Consider the following 21,370-nt stretch of genomic DNA (forward strand, 5'->3'; position numbering starts at 1 on the left):
CTACCAGTTTGCTTCTTGCTGCATATTTTTTAGCCTTGTTTTCCATTCCCTGACACATGCTATATTACTGTTCAAGCTACAGAAAAAAGAGACAGAGGCCATTTTTCCCAGAGATCCACTGCAGGGGTCTGTGAGAGTGGGAGGAAAGAGAAAAAAAAAATACATTCAGAAGAAGCAGAGATAGCTAACACCTCTGGCGAGCCGGCGACACAGTTAAGAGAGGGAGGGAAAAAAAAACCTCAGGTAGAAAGTTGGAGAAACAGGGGCAGAAGGGAAGACACGGGAACTGAACTGCTCATCTTTCATTTCAGAATTTATTCTCCTACTTTTAAACTTCAATTATCAAGGTTGATTATCGTTAAATGTTAAATGTAGGAACAGCATTTACATAAAACAGACTTTAAGAGTGGAGATGCCTCTGCAATGACATTGTTAGCTACTTTATAGTAGTCATTCAACACAAGTATATGATAATACTGTATATACACAGATCAACCATAACATTATGACCATCTGCCTAATGCTGTGCACGTCACAAGTCCTGCAAGTTGGGAACTGGGGCCTGCATGCATCAGACTCGTTTCTCCAGGACATGCTTCATAATGGACTGAGAACCTGGCAAATTGGAGGCCAAGTCAACACCCTGAACTCACTGTTGTGTTACTCAAACTGCTCCTGAACCATTTTTGCTTTGTGGCGGGGCATATTATACTGCTGAAACATCCACATGGAGTGGCAGGACCCAAGGTTTCCCAGCAGAACATTGCCGAAAACATGAAAGCGCCTCCGCCGGCTTGCTTTGTTCCCACAGTGCATCCTGGTGCCACGGGTTCCCCTGGTAAATGACGCACACACACCTGGCCATCCACGTGATAGAAAAGAAAATGTGACACCTAAGACCAGGCCACGTTCTTCCACCGCTCAATGGTCCAGCTCTGATGCTCATGTACCCGCTGTTGGCACTTGCAGCAGTGGACAGGGGTCTGCATGGACACCCTGACTAGTCTGTGGTTAAGAACTAGCCTTAACCTTTTCAGCAGTTTGAACTACAGTAGCTCATATTTTCAACCACACTGGCCAGCCTTTACTCGCCATTGGCCACCCATGACCTTGTCATTGGTTCACGTCGTTTCCTTTCTTGAACCACTTTTGATAGATAGACCGCTGCAGACCTGGAACATCACTCAAGAGCTGCAGTTTTGGAGATGCTCTGACCCGGTCGTCTAGAAATTACTTCGTCAACTTCGAGGACAAAATGTTCACTTGCTGCCTTATTGTTTCCCACCCAGTTACACGTGTCATGATAACGACATAAACAGTGATATTCACTTCTACTGGCAGCGGTCATAATGATATGGCAGACCGGTTTCAGTTTTACTTACGCAGCTCATGACGCTGCAGCTTAATCGCGTCCAGTAATCAAGGGCTGTCCTCATAGACTGTAGCCAGTGGGTTTGAACACATTCACTGAACATTTTGCTCTGATGACTTTCCAAACATGTAGATATTGTAGAAATATAACCGCTACAAACTCGTGATATCACATGTGATGGGGCAATGTATTTGTTCATTTATACACCCTGGCGCGGTGCAGAATAAACTGCTTCAGTATGTAGCGATGTGGCCTACTTACATCTCTCCATTCATTCTCGGGTTTATCAAGTCCATTCACCTCGCACATCATTTGCCCCGAGGCAGTTTAAGGTCCAGTTCCCTCATAGCTGGTGGTGCAATTTAAAAATAATCTAACTAACCTTTACATTTTTAAAGTGACGACTTTATTACATCCTCTCCCCTAAATGTGTTAAGAACGTGGAACACTGCAGACGTCTTGCAATAAAAACAAATAAATATAAGTGAATTAAAGCCGTGATGTATCGCGCTATCACCAGTTATATTTGAAAGGTGACACTGTAAAAATCTCTGCGCTTAATTGTACATCCTGGTGCATGTAAGTGAATTAAATAAGACACTTTAAATAATGTGACTCCACATCTATATACTTCCTTACGACTCCAAGAAATCTCTCCCACAGCGCTGTAGTATGAGCACATTTCTTTAAGCCTAATTCAACTAGCTGTCTCGTTTCAGACTGTTGGTGCGCCTCTGGTGATCATTTACTAATGTTTTGTGTGATAGCTTATGTTGGCGTATGCATGTGTGCGTGTGCATACGAGAGAGGGAGGGATGAGGAGAGAGCGAGAGAGACCAGAGGCATGTTCTGGACATAGACTGCGGCCGCCACGTTGCTTTAAAATTGACCTGGGGCTGACCTAGTTACCTCGCTTCACCCTTCGACGGTTAACGGGTAGAGGGAGGGAGAGAGGGAGGGCGATGCGGGGGCAGATACAGTGAGAGAAACTGTTGGCCAGAGATGGAGAGAAAGTGTCCGGGGAGGGGGGAGGATGTGAGAGACAGAGGGAGGAAGTGAGAGAGAAAAGGGGATGGAGAGAAGGAAAGGGAGAAGGAAATGGAGAAAGAGAGCGAGCGGCTAAGTGAGAAAATGTAAAAGAGAAAGAAAGAACCCTCTAGCTTATCCACCCCTATGCCTGGACCAGACCAATCTCAGTCTGACCTCACTTGACCTATCCATAGACGTCTGTGCTCTGTGGGGCCGCATCATTTACAATGTACAAGCACACACACGTTCAGCACACACACCCATGAGATATGTAAGTGAGACTGGCGGACCTGCAGGTCACCTGGCCTCATTTCAGCTTTGGGTGTGATTAACCGTGAAGAGACAGGCTGCACGTCAATAATAATACGAAGAATAATGAAGGCTTGTTCTCTTCGTCTTCTCTGTGTCTTCCTGATAACTACTACCACAAGAAGTTTACAAAGTTAACACCTGGAGTTTGAACAAGACAGCAGCCAGGATCTATCAAAGTTTAAAGAATTATTAGAATGTATTTTGAATAAGAAAAGGTACATTTTTGTATATAAATTAGCATGACTGCATTATAATTACATTACCTTTTGGAGTATCATACTCAATAGCAACTCAGAAGCATCGAAGTGCAATCACTTCATTGTTTTGAAGTCAAAATTAGCTCAAGTCCCATCTCAAATCTTAAATTTTAAAAATTCAAGTCCTAATTGCACCAGCTTCAGTGAGATATAAGGATTTCCTTTGAATTATTTCAATAAAGTATTAAGTTGGTTATTAAGTTCTGGTTGTTGGGCAAAAAAAAAACATTGGGAAAGTGTCATTTCTCCACAACTTCCTATAGCACTATATGAATTGTATATGAAATTGTTTAGTACATTTTTCTGAGATGTAGAACTTTATTATTAGCTTCAGTGTTAACAGCTTTCTATTTGTGTGTAGTTACAGTGATGTTAAGTGTGTAAATCTGAATCAATATATTTATCATATGTTGTAGTATATGATAATTCAAGTCTATTTGTATATACTCCTACTTATATAACAGAACATCTAAAATCAAAAGAGAAGACTATAAAGTCCTTGTTGCTCCTGCATCTTCCTCTGCTCTGATCAGATCAGAAGCCTCGATGCATCTTTCTAGGTTCTTTATGATTTAGTAACAGTGCATTGTCCTCTTCTTCTAAAACTTCTCGTGTTTTTCCTGGTAAACTGAGTGTGATTCTGTCCTCAGTGAACCGGTGTGCTGGGTGTGACTCCAACTCACTGTAAGATTTCTGACTTCCAGCCATGGCACTCTCCAGAATGATAATTCAGCCTTGTATAACATACTCACTCACACACACATGAAAACACACACCACACAAACACACAACCCCCGCAGGGTTGCATTCATCACATCCTAGCTTCTCTCTATTGAATGTGAGTGTATTACGGATAAATATTTGTCAGGTTTATAACTTCACTATACAGCTTTAAGTCTGTCTAACGTAAGACACCTTGCACATGTATTTTCTATCCACTAATGACTACCAACTAATTACAGGAAGAGCACGAGAGACGCAGCCACACGTTTTCATCTGCACATTTGCACCGATTTTATTAGCTACATCTGGCAGCAGTGATCCAGATTCCACATACACACATCTATTTAATGTAAATGTGATGTTATGGTACTGGGGGTTTAAGATCCTCCTTCTTTTACATTGTGATAATTGTGTCTGCACTGGAAACCGTTCCAACCGGTCCGCTCTATACATACCATGGCAGCTGCATGTCCGAGTGTCCCGGCGGGCAGCGCACTGGCACCCGTAGTGGTGCTGACGCTGTTAGGGTGGCGTATGCGGACAGCTGGCCCAGTCACGATGGCAGGAGGGGTGCCGCCGGGTGCTGGTTTGACTCCCTGCTGCGGGGGCTGTGTCAGGGACTGCTGACTATTCAGCAAAGACAGCCTCAGGGCCGGGAGGCTCTTCTGTTGACAGGCAGGGGGAGGTCAGAGTTTATACTCACAGACATGCATGACAAACACCGTACACGGCCGCAACAACAAACGCTGCTCCGCTTATTAGCTAATTTAGCATGATGTTATCACAAAAATATGGTTACAGGCAACTAAAAAACATCTGCAGAGACATGATGTGACCCCGCTTGTGCGTTCTCTAGACCATGATTCATGTGGTTTTATGTGTTCAAAACATTTACTTCTACACCAAAATGGCTGATTACAGGATAATGGAGCAACAGTATACTTTAAACTGTAAACAGCATTACCAGAAGTCATTTATGTCGACTTGAGGATGTGATATTCCTCCATACAGACTATTTAAGGCAGATTATTGACGTAAGCAAACTAACATCGTACGACAACATGTGTTTGTGGCCGGGTTGGGCGGTCGAGCGCCTTGATGTGACGCTCATTGCGGCTGGCTGAAGAAACCTGCTGGCTACTGGCAGGGACGGCTCCAGGGTCCACTGTCACACACAGTCAGAAGTCAGGCCAGAGGGGTGTGTGTGTGTGTGTGTGTGTGTGTGTGTGTGTGTGTGTGTGTGTGTATCATTCTACTGTCAGGCCTTGCCATCACTGGCTCTTGTGCCAGGCAAAGAACTACTTTAGGGGGTCGGTTTAGGAAACTACACGAGAGGGGCAGCTTAAGGAGCCAGGTTAGGGAATGATTTAAGGGGCAGGTTAGAGAGGTTCAGGAAACAATTTTAGGGGTCAATTCCAAAAGTAGCCAAGGGCTGCAAGTGAACTGAGAATGTAGGGCCCTACTTAAGAGGTCTATTTTATGAGGGAGTAATAGGGTTCACTGCTAACTGCCCAGTCAGTTTATGTAAAAATATGAAGATCAGCACTGGGAGAATCTTAGCCAAGAGTGCTAGTACTTCACTTCAGTGAATCATAGCCTCAGACAGAAGAGGAAGCAGTCAGCAGAATAAGATTCGAGTAAACGTTAAAAAGACATTCTCAAGCAAGGACCCCACCTTGAGAAAGGGCACCAGGTAAGGCTGAGGAGACGACTTGAGCTCAGTCTGCAGCCGGCTAGTAAACTCCTCCGGTTCAATCTTGGCATCCTGTTAATTGAAGAGGAAAGATAAACTGCACTTTACAAGAGAGACCAGACAGTAAGTTTAATACACCACGGTGACTTGAACACAACAAGATTAAATCCTACGACCGGGGGTGATGATCAAGTACTGGACTCTCATCCTGGCACCTCAGGGTACAACTTAATGTGTGACTGGGTATGAGCAGAAAATTCATCACAAAGAAAAGAGGATTTTGGCTAGAGTTTCATGCTGCCATCTACAGGTTTGACGTATTCAATACAACTACACATTAAAGTGGCAACGGTGACTTACATACGTACACTATATTACCAAAAGTATTCGCTCACCCATTCAAATGATCAGAATCAGGTGTTCTAATCACTTGGCCTGGCCCCAGATGTATAAATTCAAGCACTCAGGCATGCAGACTGTGAAACAAGACATTTGTGAAAGAATGGGCCGCTCTCAGGAGCTCAGTGAATTCCAGCGTGGAACTGTCATAGGATGCCACTTGTGCAACAAATCCAGTCGTGAAATTTCCTCGCTCCTAAATATTCCACAGTCAACTGTCAGCTCTATTATAACAAAATGGAAGCGTTTGGGAAAAACAGCAACTCAGCCACGAAGTGGTAGGCCACGTAAAGTGACGGAGAGGGGTCAGCGGATGCTGAAGCGCATAGTGCAAAGAGGTCGCCGACTTTCTGCACAGTCAATTGCTACAGAGCTACAAACTTCATGTGACCTTCAGATTAGCCCAAGTACAGTACGCAGAGAGCTTCATGGAATGGGTTTCCATGGCCGAGCAGCTGCAGCCAAGCCACACATCACCAAGTGCAATGCAAGGCGTCGGATGCAATGGTGTAAAGCACGCCGCCACTGGCCTCTAGAGCAGTGGAGACGCGTTCTCTGGAGTGATGAATCACGCTTTTCCATCTGGCAATCTGATGGACGAGTCTGGGTTTGGAGGTTGCCAGGAGAACGGTACATTTCAGATTGCATTGTGCCAACTGTGAAATTTGGTGGAGGAGGAATTATGGTATGGGGTTGTTTTTCAGGAGCTGGGCTTGGCCCCTTAGTTCCAGTGAAAGGACCATTGAATGCTTCAGGATACCAAAACATTTTGGACAATTCCATGCTCCCAACCTTGTGGGAACAGTTTGGAGCGGGCCCCTTCCTCTTCCAACATGACTGTGCACCAGTGCACAAAGCAAGGTCCATAAAGACGTGGATGACAGAGTCTGGTGTGGATGAACTTGACTGGCCTGCACAGAGTCCTGACCTGAACCCGATAGAACACCTTTGGGATGAATTAGAGCGGAGACTGAGAGCCAGGCCTTCTCGACCAACATCAGTGTGTGACCTCACCAATGCGCTTTTGGAAGAATGGTCAAAAATTCCTATAAACACTCTCCTCAACCTTGTGGACAGTCTTCCCAGAAGAGTTGAAGCTGTAATAGCTGCAAAAGGTGGACCGACATCATATTGAATTCTATGAGTTAGGAATGGGATGGCACTTCAGTTCATAGAATGAGTAAAGGCAGGTGAGCGAATACTTTTGGTAATATAGTGTATGTTTCACACTTCATGAAAAAATGTAATTCTTTAAACACAAGCTTTACACAAAAAAACGTCGCAACTACAAAGTCTACCTGATATAAGCAGCGTTTATTTGTTTGCCTTTAGAAAACTCACCAGCAGGTCTTGAACCAGAGCCTTAACGTTCTTGGAAGTCTCAGGGGACGGAGAGTTGTGAGATGCCAGCTTGATAAGTGTGGCCAGGAAATTCTTACACTTCTTCACATTCTCTTGCATTTCCTGCAGAAGACGAGAAAACTATGATTCACCTTTTGTCCAAATAAATGAGGTCCAGTTATTGTCAGATTGCTCAAAGTTTCAGTAGTCTCAGAAAATTAAATCAATCAAAAAAATAAATAATTGAAGATGGAATATTTTATGATTAAGATACTGTATTATGTGTACCATTCATTGTGCAAAAACAGGACACCACCTAGGTTAATCTGAGCAGTTCCTCCAATTACAGGTGAGTGTCTGGTCATTAACAGACCCTAGTCTTGTCAGTTTCAGGTGGGCACCATAATAATAATAATAATAATAAATTTTATTTATAACTTTACATCAAAGCAATGACCTCAAAGTGCTACAATGCACATAAAACAACATAAAGACTTTAAAACTAGACATTAAAAATAGCAGTTTTAGCCATAGGCTTTTATAAAAAGATGAGTCTTAAGGCCTTTTTTAAAAGAGTCCACAGTCTGTGGTGCCCTTAGATGCACAGGAAGAGTATTCCACAGGCTGGGTGCAGCTGAACAGAAGGCGCAGATATGCCAAATAAAAACCTAACCTCTGTACCAGTCATTTGGAAGTTACTTGACTTGATGAGTGCTGAAACATCTTCAATAAAACTCAACAAGTCCTGCTGCCTTTGTTTTAGCTTTGTTCTTTTGGACCATGACCTGGATGACTGGGAATCTGCACAGACATGTGTCAGTCACAAATCAGAGCACATTTAACATACTGCCTACGATATGTGTCTAAACTTAAGTCCCCACGCGGCTTCTCAAGCCTCATTAATGGAGACATATGCATATGAGTGTGTACCTATCTGTGACTCTGTATGTACTGTCCCCGTGTTCCTGAACGTGGCTTTATCTGTGCCTTTATGTCCGTGTCTGTATGTCCTTGGGTTGGCATGAACTAATGTGAATGTCTGAGCGTGAACGTGTGTGGGCATGTGTGAGACTCTTTGTCCATGGCCAGCTCTGTGTGACGTGGTGCGGCTGTGGTTTCCGGGGTGAGCTTGTGACACAGCCAGCCTCCCAGCAGATTTGATAGCGCCCGTGCCCTTCAGTGCGGAGCGTGGGCGGCGGTGGAGGAGGGGCAGCGCGGCGGCAGGGGGAACGGACCTGAGACACGACAGGAGCTCCGGGGGCCGCGGCAATGCCCGTCTGCTGAGGCTGCACTGGCTGGGAGGGAGACTGGGCCGGGGCCTGCGGGGCCATAACCACGGGGGTCTGCTGCGGAGCCGTCACTGCCACGGCCGGTGCCACGGGGGCCTTCTGGAAGAGCAAGGAAGAGACAGGGAGATAAACAGGACGTGACGCTTAGCTCGCAGCAAGGCCACAGAGAACAGGAGGCAGGCGCCACAGCGCTCCTGTCACATCTGGTGTCCTGACTTCAGTGGACATCGCTTAACAGACAAGGAGGAGGGAGGGGAGGTGGTGACAAGCTAGAGGCTGAGAAACACAGGAGGCCATCCTTTTCTTAATAGTCACCTACCTGACAGGGGAAATCTTCAAATCCACAAATGAAGGTTTCTTAACGGCCGTTACAAACATTTCCCCAATTTTCTGCTTTCTCATAACGATATGCGTGAGGATGAATGACACAGGTTTTGCTCATCAGCCGAAGCGCCACGAGCAGTCTCTCACTCTAAAGCCCTCATCACCTCTTTTGAGTCTCTCCGGGCCTGTTCACACTTGGCAATAAAATACATCCTACATGATGCAATGGTAAGTGGACAGTTCTAAATACAGGTGTGAATGCACCCAAAATGCAGGGGACACATTAAAGGTCTGCTCACTTGAGTCACGTATAGACGGTGGCAAGGCCACATGAACAGTACATCATCATCATCATCATGTTGTACTGTATGAGATGAAGTCATACAGTGTAATGAGTATGGGTGTTTTCCGTTAAGTAAAGATTTATTCTAATACAAAGTGTAATCTGGATTTACGATATTAGCAGTGGAAACACTCAGAGCCTTCAGAGATTTTGTTCTTCAGAAATGGGTTCAACCTAAAATAGTATCCTCCTCAGTGCAGAACTGGATGTGATGATGTGTAGCCAGGGCAGCAATACCTGGCAGCTATAATTTAAGTTGATGGGACTCTACAATTTTACTTTCCAAACTATCTTTCTTTCTAAACAACTTGCTTACAAGATGATCTCCGAAGTAAATGGTTTGGAAAATTCTGTTGAGAGAACGGTCATTGCAATAATTAATAAACCACATCATTTTCCTCTCCTGAGACTGCAGTAAGAGGTACTTCAGCCACATCCACAAGTAGTATATTGTACTCATGTTGGCATTGTTTAGATTATCTAAGCTGGTTCCCAACCTTACTGTGGGACTTCCAGAACACCACTAAGCCACGGCACTGATTCTTGACATCGGTTTTTAAGGATTCAAAGGGAAAGAAATGTGAGAAAGAGGACTGAAATACAGGCGAGTAAGGAGGGTTATCTCACTGGGCGAAGAGCAGGACAAGAGGAGGAGGAAGAGGAGGAGGAAGAAGAGGTCTGGAGGGCAGTGCTGGAAGGAGTGGGAGAGGGAGTCGGTGCCATCTTGGCCAGGGTCAAAGGACACTGCCTGGTGGTCTGAGAGGTCACAGGAGACTGCTGGAAAGAAATAGAGCAGCAGAGAGAAAAGAGAGGAGGGGGAAAAAAAGAGGAACAGGGAAACAGAGAGAATAAAGGTGTCAAAGAAAGTGGGTGACAAAGGGGAAGCAAAGTACACAACACCTCAAAAGAAACAAAGAAAGGAAAACGACAAAGGACTGTGTCAGGTTCAGTAATGAAGGAAAGAGTGAGGAGGAATGGGCAACCGGGACAGCGAGAGTGTGAGAGCAAGAACAGAAGAAGAAGAAAAGAGCAGTGTGTCTGGCAGACAGATAAAGGAAAGGTCACGACAGCAGGAAAGAACAAGTGGCAAGGTAGCAGCAGGTTATGGTGTCATTCTGCTGAGGTCTAATGGCAGGAGCCAGATAAATGTCCACATATGCAGTTCACGTTTACATATACACAGCTCAATTAATTTAACTGATATAACAGTGGTTTTCCTAGTGCATCTTAAGGTAAAACGGGAGGAATCGGAGAAGAAAAGTGCAAAAAAATATTCTAAATTGATTGACTTTTTGGCACAAACCTAACAGCAGGTTAAAGTAAATGGGAAAGTGATTTGATGGACAGCAGTAAACTGCCTGAATGACTATGTATGTGCCGCCTTATTTAATATAAAATCACAACAGTTATTATCTACAGTATGCAGCCACTGACCAAAGCAAGAGTCAAAGCATTATTTTGTCGCAATTCTTTAATTTCATTGCTTATATCTGACTTTCTTAAAGCCTCCGCATTTGCAGCCTTTTGCTATAAAACGCAGAAAATACCTACCGTGCAGACATTTCCTGGAACGCTATTTTTCAAAGAGAAATTCGCTCACCTAACTGGCATTCGTTTAAATGAAAATTACAGACACCATAATAATCGGTATGACTAATGCAACTAATAAAGGAATTAGCACAACAAGCCATCTGCAAAGACCCAGTTCCAGCTACAAATATATTTGTGCATTCCTGTCTATTCCTGATACTGACGAGGGTGATTTTAACCTGAGTTGAATGCCACAGCAAAAAGGAAACATGTTAAGACAGCGTCGACCACCAATACGTGTGTATAGCACATGCCTCATTGTGCTGCAGCAATATTTTACTGTATATTGTAAGCAGGAGAGTCTAGCTTAGTCGTAGCTTTAAAACAAAGGAAAACGATTTATTGGGACAAATGAAGTCGTGAGCTGATGTATGGTTAAAAAAATAAAACTGTGGAAGTCAAGCACTGTGCTTTAATGACACTGGTTCAAGAGCTGTTGAAACAACCACCAAACAATATTCTGGGATAGAACCGTTCCGAGTTAAGGAAAGAGATAAAGCTGATTTAATCACTCTTTCACATCAACGTTGTATTTAAAGAGACTTTTTGTTTTACTATCATTGCAGGAAATGTGCTAAATACTTAGATATAGGCATCTCCATGAGCAAACTAAATCTAATTCAACTAAATCAGACACATACAGTGTAAAGTCAATCACAAAATATGTGTTTCAAGGTAAGTTGCAAATACTGTATGTGGAATAAGGTCAGAGCATAGCGGTGAATGGAAATACTACAGGTTCTCTTAATGAACACTAATAATGACTGGCATCAAGAAGATTTAAGAGTGAGTTTAAATCTGAGTTTTGTCACCGCTCACGTTTTGTTTACTAGCATATCGAATGCAAGAGACCAAATAGGAGGGCTAGGCAGTGAGTGCCAAACTGATGCACACTGGCTCATCTCACTCACACACACACACACAAATGCTCTTAAACACTTTCTGGCTTCATCCCTGCTATCCTGTCTATTGGCCAAGACAACCCAGAAAGGCCTCTGCCCCGACCTCTGGCACTCAGCCTTCCATTCACAGACAGAGCAAAGCGCTCGCACACTTTGCAGGCACACATTCAAAGCACAATAGACTGCGCTTGTGCTGCACACAAATGAACAGACACACACGAACCACCTCGTCGAGGACAGGAGGAAAGAGGCAAAGACTACAGTGCATAGGAGAAGAAGTGGGATAATAAAAAAAGGGGGAGGGAGTTTCCCCTTCACTAAAAGTTTTGTAATATCCAAAAGAACGTCGTACTGAAGAGTTGGGGGAAGTGGGTGTATGTGGGATGAGCAGAGAGAGGGGATGGGGTATAGGGGGTAAGGGGGGGAAGAGCCACGGGGTGCATCCCACCGCCAGCTATGCCCCTCTCTCGCTCACTTTCTCTCCCTCAGACAGACACACACACAAACGCACTCTCAAGAACCCGAGCCTTGTTAGCTTTTTAAAATAATCAGGCAGTTGGATGATGAATGATTTAACAGGTATGGAAGGAAGGAAGCTCAGGATGCCTTCCGTTTCTCGCCTCAGGGTCATGGGAAGAGTGACAGGCCGACAGAGGGGTTGAGCTCTGGGAATAAACACCATTCCCTTTCATTTCCCTGCTACTGCTTTTCCTGTCGAGACGGCAACGCCGCGGCCCACTAATTTGTCATCAGAGTGACTGTGAGAGGCGATGACAATCTGCGACTCTCTTTTGAGAAGGGTTCGTATCAGGATGGATGCAGGTTGGCTAGTTACAAGCAGAGAGGCAGCAGCAGGGTATTATTGTGTAACCAGTATGGACTTCTCTCTATGAAAGCTGGGAAAGGAAAGTGTGTGAGACTGAATCGGACAAAGCTTTACTGTTTTTTTATACTATGGAAGTATCATAGTCACTGAGACCTGATTTTCCTTCTAATCAATCTCAGGTTACATGTCTGATAGTTCAGTCTGTAGTGCAACAATAATACCTAGAAAGGTAACAGTATCCACTACACAGCAGAGTATATTAGTATTACAAACACTAACACTATAGTAGACACAAATACAGTGCACACGGCTATGTTATACATGATGTATTTGTATTTTATCCTAGGTTATAGTAGGTTATTATAGGTGGACATTTATTGCCCCCTCTGTTAGAATATTTAAGTCCAGACAAACTTTTCTTTCTGGTTCCTTTCCAAATTCAGACATATTTACAATTCCACTGAAAGCGTAGTACAAATTAGGATGAATACACATCCTACTGTAGCCTAAGGCGTTAGAAGAACAGCAAACAGTACAATATATAAGTGGAAACTGTGTCTCGCAGAGGAAAGTCTCACCAAACGAGAAAAAGACGGTGAAATGCTGCCCTCTAGTGTTTGTCTTTTGTCTTTGCAGTTAATGAGACGATGAAGGGGAGCCAAATATCTTTAGAGGGCCTCTTTACCGAACATGAGAGGCCAGAACAAAGACTGTGCTGCTACATTAGTTTAGAACGTATCAGATAAAACTGAGCACTTGGAACTGAATGAATAGCAGGTTTCTTCCTTGCGCAGTGATTACTGTATTGTTTGCTAATCATATGAAGTCACAAGAGCTGTTAAAGGTTAACATTATTGCTTACATACTGTACACAGAGCCAGACTGATTAATCAATTACTCAAATTTGTCAAAGTCAACTTTGAATGCTGAGGTATTGAAATTCAACACAGGTCAAAGGTAAGTTTCAAAACTTAAAATACAATCATTTAATCAGTGAATTGAACATTAATCATTATTAAGCAATAACTCACTGGTTCCAGCTCCACATACTATTTTAACTAATTTAAGAGGCGTCTAAAAGTTTTTAATCAAAATAAATGTCTGTAATGTTTTGCCAAATGAGGTAACAAAATGGTCACTGAGCTGATGTCCTACAAATGAAATTACACAAAAGCGCTTGCATTTACAATAATGCGAAATGTGTGTCTGTGACACTCCCGCACAAAATCAACGTTGGAGACACGCGTTCCATTCATCGACAATATGTGAAGATGAATGAATCCTCCGTGTCGTCACCCATAGTATTTCCGAACTGGGAGTTTATGAAGCTCGACGTGGGTGGCACCGGCTGTCGCCATATTGGCTGTGCCAGGCTCCTCCTGACTCACGGCTAATTGAAAAACGGGGAAAGAGATGTAGCGTGAGTGGAGGGTGAAGCGGGCGGGCGACACCACAACACACCTGTCACTCAAAGCAGCCAGGACCAGAATGATTCACAACTTTAAAGCTGGATATAATTGGAAAGGTGCATGGGGATTGATCTGTTTTTGCAGCCAGCACTGAGTGGCCTGCAGTATTTGTCATCTATGGCTTTCATGAGAGGTTGCCACTTGGTTCCATCACCCAGACGTTATCTTTCTGGCAGAAACGGTATACGAAGCTAACATTCAAACATTCGGCTGACTATTTGACGACTTCACACTGGCGACGCTTTTTGAATCTCTGAGAAGTGAGGTTAAAAACAGATGAGAAAATCGAGATCTTTGCGATTGCCAATTAATATTCACCAAAAACAGCCTGTATAAACAAAGTTAAACATGACACTGCTTCTGGTGTGGGAAGAAGAATAACACTTTGTCAAAAGATGTCAGGATGCTCACACCTGGCAGACCTGTTAGTGCTCTGCTGTCACTGTAATTTCAGCTGTCCCACTTGATTTACAGAGGAACAGCGGGGGACTGACTCTCTAGCTACCTCATTATTAAAAGCAATTAAGTTCCAAAGGTGTGGACCCACCAGCACAAGTTTTCAAATGAAGGATGTATCTACAGGTGATAATAAGCAAATTCCAATTAATGATTCAGCAGCTCGTTAAATTTTGATGAGAAGACCCCATGGACTCATTAAGAAACCTGGAGACACTAATTCATCTACTAATCTAGGTTTAATCTATAGATAAAATAATCAAGAATATTCATACGTTATAATTGCACAGTTTAATATATTAATCACACCCCAATTAGGGTCGAGAACTAAGCCGCTCATTTAATGAGGCGGTAACTCCCCTCCCCTCGCCTCCCCCCCCCAATATCAACTGTGAACTCACATAAAATCAGATCAAAGATTCTCAAATTTAATCAGTCAGTTTAGTTTTCACAAAGGTCAGCAGCCTTGGCATTAACATTGGCAGAAATTATGCAAAGCTGAAAAGAGACCGAAGCATACTTGAAATGTGGCCACACTCTCATGAGTAGAGGCTGGAGGTTGGAGTCCTTTGTGTGTAAAAAAAATAAATAAATAGAAATTACAAATTAAAGACCCAGAAACTGGTGCTTCTCTAACAGTGGTGTAAAGTAAAATGATAAGCATATTTGTATTAGACTTGTGTACTTTTCTAATGTACTAATGTAGACATGGACAAGACAGTCTGCTCAAGTTCAAGCCGAGCATCAGAACGGAGAAGAAACATGATTTAAGTGACTTTGAACGTGGCATGGTTGCCGGTGCCAGATGGGCTGGTTCTGAGTATTTCAGAAACTGCTGATCTACTGGGATTTTCACACACAACCATCTCTGGGGTTTACAGAGAATGGCCTGAAAAAGAGAAAATATTCATTGAGCAGCAGTTCTACGGGAGAAAAAGGCTTTATTGGTGCCAGAAGTCAGAGGAGAATGGGCAAAAGCGACTCAAAAAACTACTCGTTACAAGTGAAGTCTGCAGAAGAGCATCTCAGAAAGCGCAACACATTGAATGCTGAAGAAGATGGGATACAGGAGAAGAAGACCACAGAGAGTGACACACCTGTCAGCTAAGAAAATGAGGCTACAAGTCACGAGAGCTCACCAAATTTGTACGTTAGAAGATTGAAAAATGTCAAATGTCCCTGTTTGATGAGTCTTGATTTCTACTACATTTGTATGGTAGGGTCTAAATTTAGAACAAGGGAGTGTTTCTTATCTTTGATCTCCTTTGCTAAGCCCATCAACAAAGTTTTACATTTACATTGACAATAAATATCTGAATGATTCGCTTTTAATTTAAGCAAAATACCTAATTTAAATTAATAAATATGATTGCTATAGGTGGGACGTGCAAAGTTTTTTTAATGCACCACAAAACAGTTCTTGCTGTCTAAGTCAAAAATCTCTTTCACTCTCACCATCATGGCTTTCTGCTTCCTCTGATGTTCATCTGGTAAGTTTATTAGACCTGAATTCAGCACCAGGAGCTGTCCCTTTCTTTACTGAATCTCTGTGATCAAACTTTTCTTCTGTTGTCCCGGATAACATCTCTGACTCATCCCCTAACCTAAAGTAACAGCCAGTTTTCTGACCATTACTTCAGAGCACCCCTGAGGAAATTACAAAGACCGTTGTCAGCTGAAAACCTCTGACTTCAGATGTCCTGCTCTGCAACTGACTTAACTATCAGGTATTCATTCCAACAGCATGATTGGGGATGATTTATTCTACCTTCCCACAACTAATACGATAGTTACTACTAAGGGCTAATGGTAAAAATGTACACACTAACAGATGTCCGAGGGTTACTTTTCAGCCAAAGCAAAGTTTATGTGTTCAGATGCTTTTGCTGCTGTACGTTATTTCCCAGTGCAGCAATAAATAACTGTGGCTCCATCCTAACCGTTTAGAAGCAGTGAGAGCAGCAACATCACAGCGACCAGGAGATATTTTCACTTTCGAGGGCCCTTCTTTTTTTGAGGGCACTGGTAGTAGTGTTTCATACATTCAAGGTGGGAAGAACATTCAAACCCCACACAGAACAAACCACGACTTGAAATCCAACTCCAGCAGAATTAACAGCCTAAATAAATCTGGGTGCCTCATTCCCTCCGTGTGACACGGAAAGGATCGGTGTCTGTGCACTGTGCAACCTCCGTCCCGCGCTCTCACCCCTCCGCCCCTGCACAAGGACACTTGGAGCTGTCATACACTCGTTCAGTTCCTCTTACCACAAACATGTGGCTGACGCCCAGATATCCTTATTATCCCCCCATCTGATACTCTGGCTGACATCTCAGCATGAATGTCGACGCATCAACTAGAGCTCAGCCTTGACAACCCTAACCTTCTGTTTCCCCAGGGAGCGTGTCCCTCACTGAGACTTTATCATCACCACGGCGGCGTCAGCTTGGACGGAGAGCACCTTGGATGACAAACTGACATTGCAGCATTTGCCATTTCCTGTTGATTCCTCCTTTACGAGATCAGGAGGTCTCACCAGGGAGGCATCCCAAGTGCTCATCGCCTCCTAGGCTACAGAATCTCCCTCATGGCTGGAGCAAGTGTCCTTGCATCTACAGCTAATCCAGAACGTCTGCCTGGTATTCAAACTTCCCACGTTTTTCCACACCACTCCTCTCATCTGTTCACTAGACCAGATCCAGCTTCGTTAAAGTGTTTGTGTTGACCTATAGAACAGAGAAAGGAACTGCTCCTTCCTGCCTCCACGGCGTGGTCAATCAACCCTTGGCCATCATTCAGAGGGAAGATATTGTCACTCAAGGCTGTTCTCTTTTCTGGTTCCCCAGTTGTGTAATGACTCACCCTCCATCTCCCACAGAGGCTAAAAGTCCAACCTTTCACATTACATCTGAACAATCTCTCAAGCACTTATATTTTGTATTTCATCGTGTCTCCAAGTACTGTAACACAACATTTGATGTGCTGATCACAGTTAAAGTCTAGTTACATAGACCCATTTTCATCTTCACCTTCAAAAGGCCTAAGCAAAAAAAAATATGTATGTATGGACTCTGGGGTCATAATTCACCATAACTGGCCGTTTGCTGTACATTGTTATGCCTTATGCCTTTCTGTGTCGTTGGAGCACTTTCCCAACAAGTTAAGCCAATTGTGTGTGACGTGCATGTGGACAGACGAATCCAATGATCCATCATCTGCTGCATAACTGGAACATGAAATAAAACCCTGCCAGGGACGCACCACATACGTCCCAAAACAGTATGCCATGAACGACAACCGGATATACCACATGTACTTAAACATCACACCTCCTCTAAAGATGGAGTATCTGCGCAGCGTACCATTACTTGAGTAAGATCCATGGGATGGCAGCTGTCATGTGGGTTCTGTAGGAGAGTCTCACCTGTGGCGTTGTTACTCTGAAGGATGCCCCAGTGGTGGGGGTAGCAGGTCGTGGAGAGATGTTGTTCTGGGCTTGGGCCTGAGCTTGAGCTTGCGCTTGAGCTAAAGCCTGCTGAGGAACCATTACCAGCTGGCCCAGCTCTGTACGCACCAACACCATCCCTGAAGAACACAAGGCAACATTAATTAGAGGACACACTATAACATCATTGTCACCGTTTTCCACTAAAACCAGCTCCCACTGCATATTTCAAAAGGCCACTCGCATAGATAACCTAGCAACCATGTCATATAGGTTCATCGCTGGACTGCAGCTTCGCACTGTTTACAACATAATGTTATTAAATTAACATTTGAACTAGCTAGACCTTGTGAGATATGAGAGTAGCGCGCTAACAGCAGCCTGAGCTTTAGGAATATGATTGAAGCCATGCTCATGAATACATTATATCGACTCTTTGCTCTTTCTAAAAGATAGGATTTCAATTATTATGGAACCACGCTTGTGTAATAGCCAGTGTCAGGTCAAGATCAAACGTTTCATTACACATTAGTTTATTTTTACAGACTTATAGGGTTAATGGCATATTTTGATCTTACTCTTGACTATCTGACCAAACCATTACTCCTGAGGTCAGGTGACTCAGAGCGGCGTTCAAGACAAAACAGCAGAGGAGAGCAAAAGTCATTCTGACTACTGTCCACACTTATTACCTGCCCTTTTTACTATTTCACGGAATAGCAAGCGTCTATGGTGGTTACAACAAAGCTAAATTTAAATCTGGGCTATAAATATGAGGCAGATATTGACAGAAGTGTAATTTTCCGGCCTGATAAAATAAAATAAGTCTTAATATTGGCCATCATATAAGCCTACAGCCTAAGTGGCTACATAGCATTTGATACAGTTAAATATTTAAACATTGTAGATTAGTAAATCCCAAATATTTGAGGTGCCCCAATCTAATCAAAGCAACAAGGAGAGCTGCATGTCTTATCCAAGACGAACAAAACATCCTCCTGTGCTCTCCAAACTTTCTTTAGAGAAAGCAGAACTGTGCAGAGAGCCAGCATTTACAGATTTTTGTGGAGGGCAACAGGTCTCCACTCTGGAAGTCGTCATTTGTTGGGCAGCGGTAACATTACGCTGCATGTAAAACTGTATTTGAAACACATGCCACATCAGACAGTCCCTCCGCCATCTTTGAAAGCTCTATTGTGATTCTATACATCTAGTACGAGGTCTTGACGTTACTGGTCCCTAGCCACAGTATACAGGGAACTTTACTGTCTTTAGATTTCGTTTAATAATTTTGCACTTGATTGTAGAGGTGATCGACTTAGTGACTGCTTGTGCATGTCATTTTATTTGTTAATAATATCTGATGTATGAATACACTGCACACGTTGGAAATTAATCATAATTTTTCAAAATCAAGTTTCATCTCTCCTGAAGAATGAAGTCACAGACTTGACCATTAGCCACTTTGATAAAATGCACTGTCAATGTTCATTTGGAATTCAAACTCAAACCATATTATCAGTTGTGGTTTCATAGTGTCTTGTGGTGTTGTCAAGGATGCCAAGTGTAAATGCATGAGTTTGTGCAGCTCAGCTGGGCCATGCTTAAACTAAACGCACTCACAGTAGTGCTACTATGATTAAAAGCATGTATTTATTGTACCTGAGGAGTAGTGACCACTCGTGGCGCATACTGTATAATAAGCAGAGGATAACTTGAGAGCCTCCCCACCACAAACCAAGGCGTGCGACAGTAAGTCACGCACGTATATAACATCCTCACACTGGAGACAGCCCAACAAACACTGCACCGTGCTGACAACTGAACTCAGGAGTGTCAGCACCTTCTTGTTGCTCTCATCCCCCCTCCTCCAAACCTTACCCGCTGGGATGGTAAACCCCGGGGGCAGCTGAATGGTCGTCTGCTGTTGAGGTGGTCTGACAATCAGCTGGGGGGCTACGATCCTCTGAGGTGCAGCGAGTCCAGGACGGGGCTGAGACTGCACGGGGGTGGCCACAGCTGGCGTGGGAGAGGGAGCTGTGGGCCTTACCATACTGACAGTGGTAGTGACCGATGTGGTCTGAGCGGTACCACATACAGAGCTGGTTGACATCCCTGTAGCACCCGCAGCAGTTGTGGCAGAGCTCAGAGGTTGGCTTATGGTTGTGGTTGTAGTAGCTGCAGCTGTAGTTGTAGTCGGTGTGACAAGAGGAGAAGCAGAGGGAACAGTGTTTATCACAGAACTGACACTACTAGGCTGGGTTGACATTACAGTTTTGGACTGACAGTCGTCCGTTTTGGAAGCCCCGGTGTCCGTGACCGTTTTGCCGTGGTTCCCCTGTGGGGGTGGAGGGGTCACGGGTCCTATAGGTGCGCCCTGCCGGACCAAGGCCGTAACACTGGTCCCGCTCCCGTTCTGGGCTATACTGGCTACGATGTGGCTCGGTAGTCTGTGCAAAGCAATGGTAGGAGTCCCCCGGTCGAGAGCGATAGCCGACTGACCTACAGGCAGACTAGCGTTGGACACGGTGAAAGTCGAGGTGTTGATAGAGGATGTGACCGGTCGGGTGGAGTTTGGTGTAGTTGCACTGGTTTCCACAGAGCTAACGTTTTCCGCCGCCACCGCCGCCGCCGCCGCCGTGTTGCTGTTCCTCCTCGTCGTTATAGCTGCGCCGTTCAAACTCTTTATCCGAGCCGAAGCGCTCCTCCGAGGTGTCGTTACGCGTTTTCTCGGCGTGTTTGCCTCCGTCGACGTCTCGCCCGTGCCCGGGGTAACCTTAGAGCCCCGGCTGCCCGTCGTGGTGCTGATGCTGGCCGGCGGAGATGCCAAAGTTGACACACCAGATGCAGTCAGTGTTGTGATGGATGCTCCATGTGATTGCGAGCCGCTGCTAGTGGCGTTCACACAGGCAGCCGAAGTGGTGGTGGTGGTGGAGGGCTCGCCAAAAGCAGGAGCGCAGCCAAGTGAAGGAGGTGTGACAGTTTTATCCGGGCTAACGTCTTTAGAGTTGATCTCCTGGCGCATCTCAGGTTTATTACGCCGTCCTTGTTGTTGTTGTTCTAGTGTTGTGGTGCTCACTGGAGCTGGTAGCGTTTTTCCTAAGTGATGGTTAGCGGGGGCCACGGAGCCAGCGCCTCCGTTTTCGTCTGTTTTTCCCACTGGGTTGCTTTGCCCTGCAAGCTGTGACTCCAACGAGCCCACTAGGTCGCTCACAGCTTTTTCATCCACCTCTGAAAAGAGCATATCTTCCAGGGGGTCGGAGGCGCCCGCCATCTCTGATCACAGATAGCTCTTATATTTTTTTTTTTTTTTTTTTTTTTTTTTTTTTTATACAATGCGCCTGCGTGTTACTATGCATTGTGGGAATGAATCTGACGTCATTAAATGAAGGGGGCATCCTAGCTGTATTTTTCATATATTTTTTTAAGGCTAATTTAGGGGAAGTATAAAGAACAGCTCGTCAGCGGTGTCAGCACCGTGCAGTTACATAACCACCGGCCGGTTTAAAAGATGCTGTACCAGTGAGATACGTTTCAGGCACTTACATTTCATTTGTATTTTAATAAAAACATGGGTCATGATCATGTATTAAACAAAA

At 44.2% G+C, this 21,370-nt stretch overlaps 1 protein-coding gene across 3 annotated transcripts in view; it reads right to left on the reverse strand.

The window, feature by feature from the left end:
• The window catches only part of LOC311485601 (transcription initiation factor TFIID subunit 4), an 81,926-nt gene extending 60,857 nt beyond the window's left edge, over positions 1-21,069 (reverse strand). Inside the window, exons 1-7 of one of the 3 annotated variants that reach the window (XM_084541126.1) lie at positions 19,653-21,069; positions 17,751-17,911; positions 9,710-9,859; positions 8,362-8,514; positions 7,127-7,249; positions 5,369-5,458; positions 4,149-4,358 (exon numbers count right to left, since the gene is read on the reverse strand). In XM_084541126.1, the coding sequence (XP_084397252.1) occupies positions 4,149-4,358; positions 5,369-5,458; positions 7,127-7,249; positions 8,362-8,514; positions 9,710-9,859; positions 17,751-17,911; positions 19,653-21,045 (2,280 nt within the window). In that variant the 5' untranslated portion in view covers positions 21,046-21,069. The remainder of the gene's footprint in view (positions 1-4,148; positions 4,359-5,368; positions 5,459-7,126; positions 7,250-8,361; positions 8,515-9,709; positions 9,860-17,750; positions 17,912-19,652) is intronic. The other 2 variants (XM_084541128.1, XM_084541127.1) reach the window with 2 other exon arrangements.
• Between the last annotated feature and the right edge of the window lie 301 nt (positions 21,070-21,370).

This window comes from Chelon labrosus (genome assembly GCF_963514085.1).
Source record: "Chelon labrosus genome assembly, chromosome: 3".
Classification (NCBI taxonomy): Eukaryota; Metazoa; Chordata; class Actinopteri; order Mugiliformes; family Mugilidae; genus Chelon; species Chelon labrosus.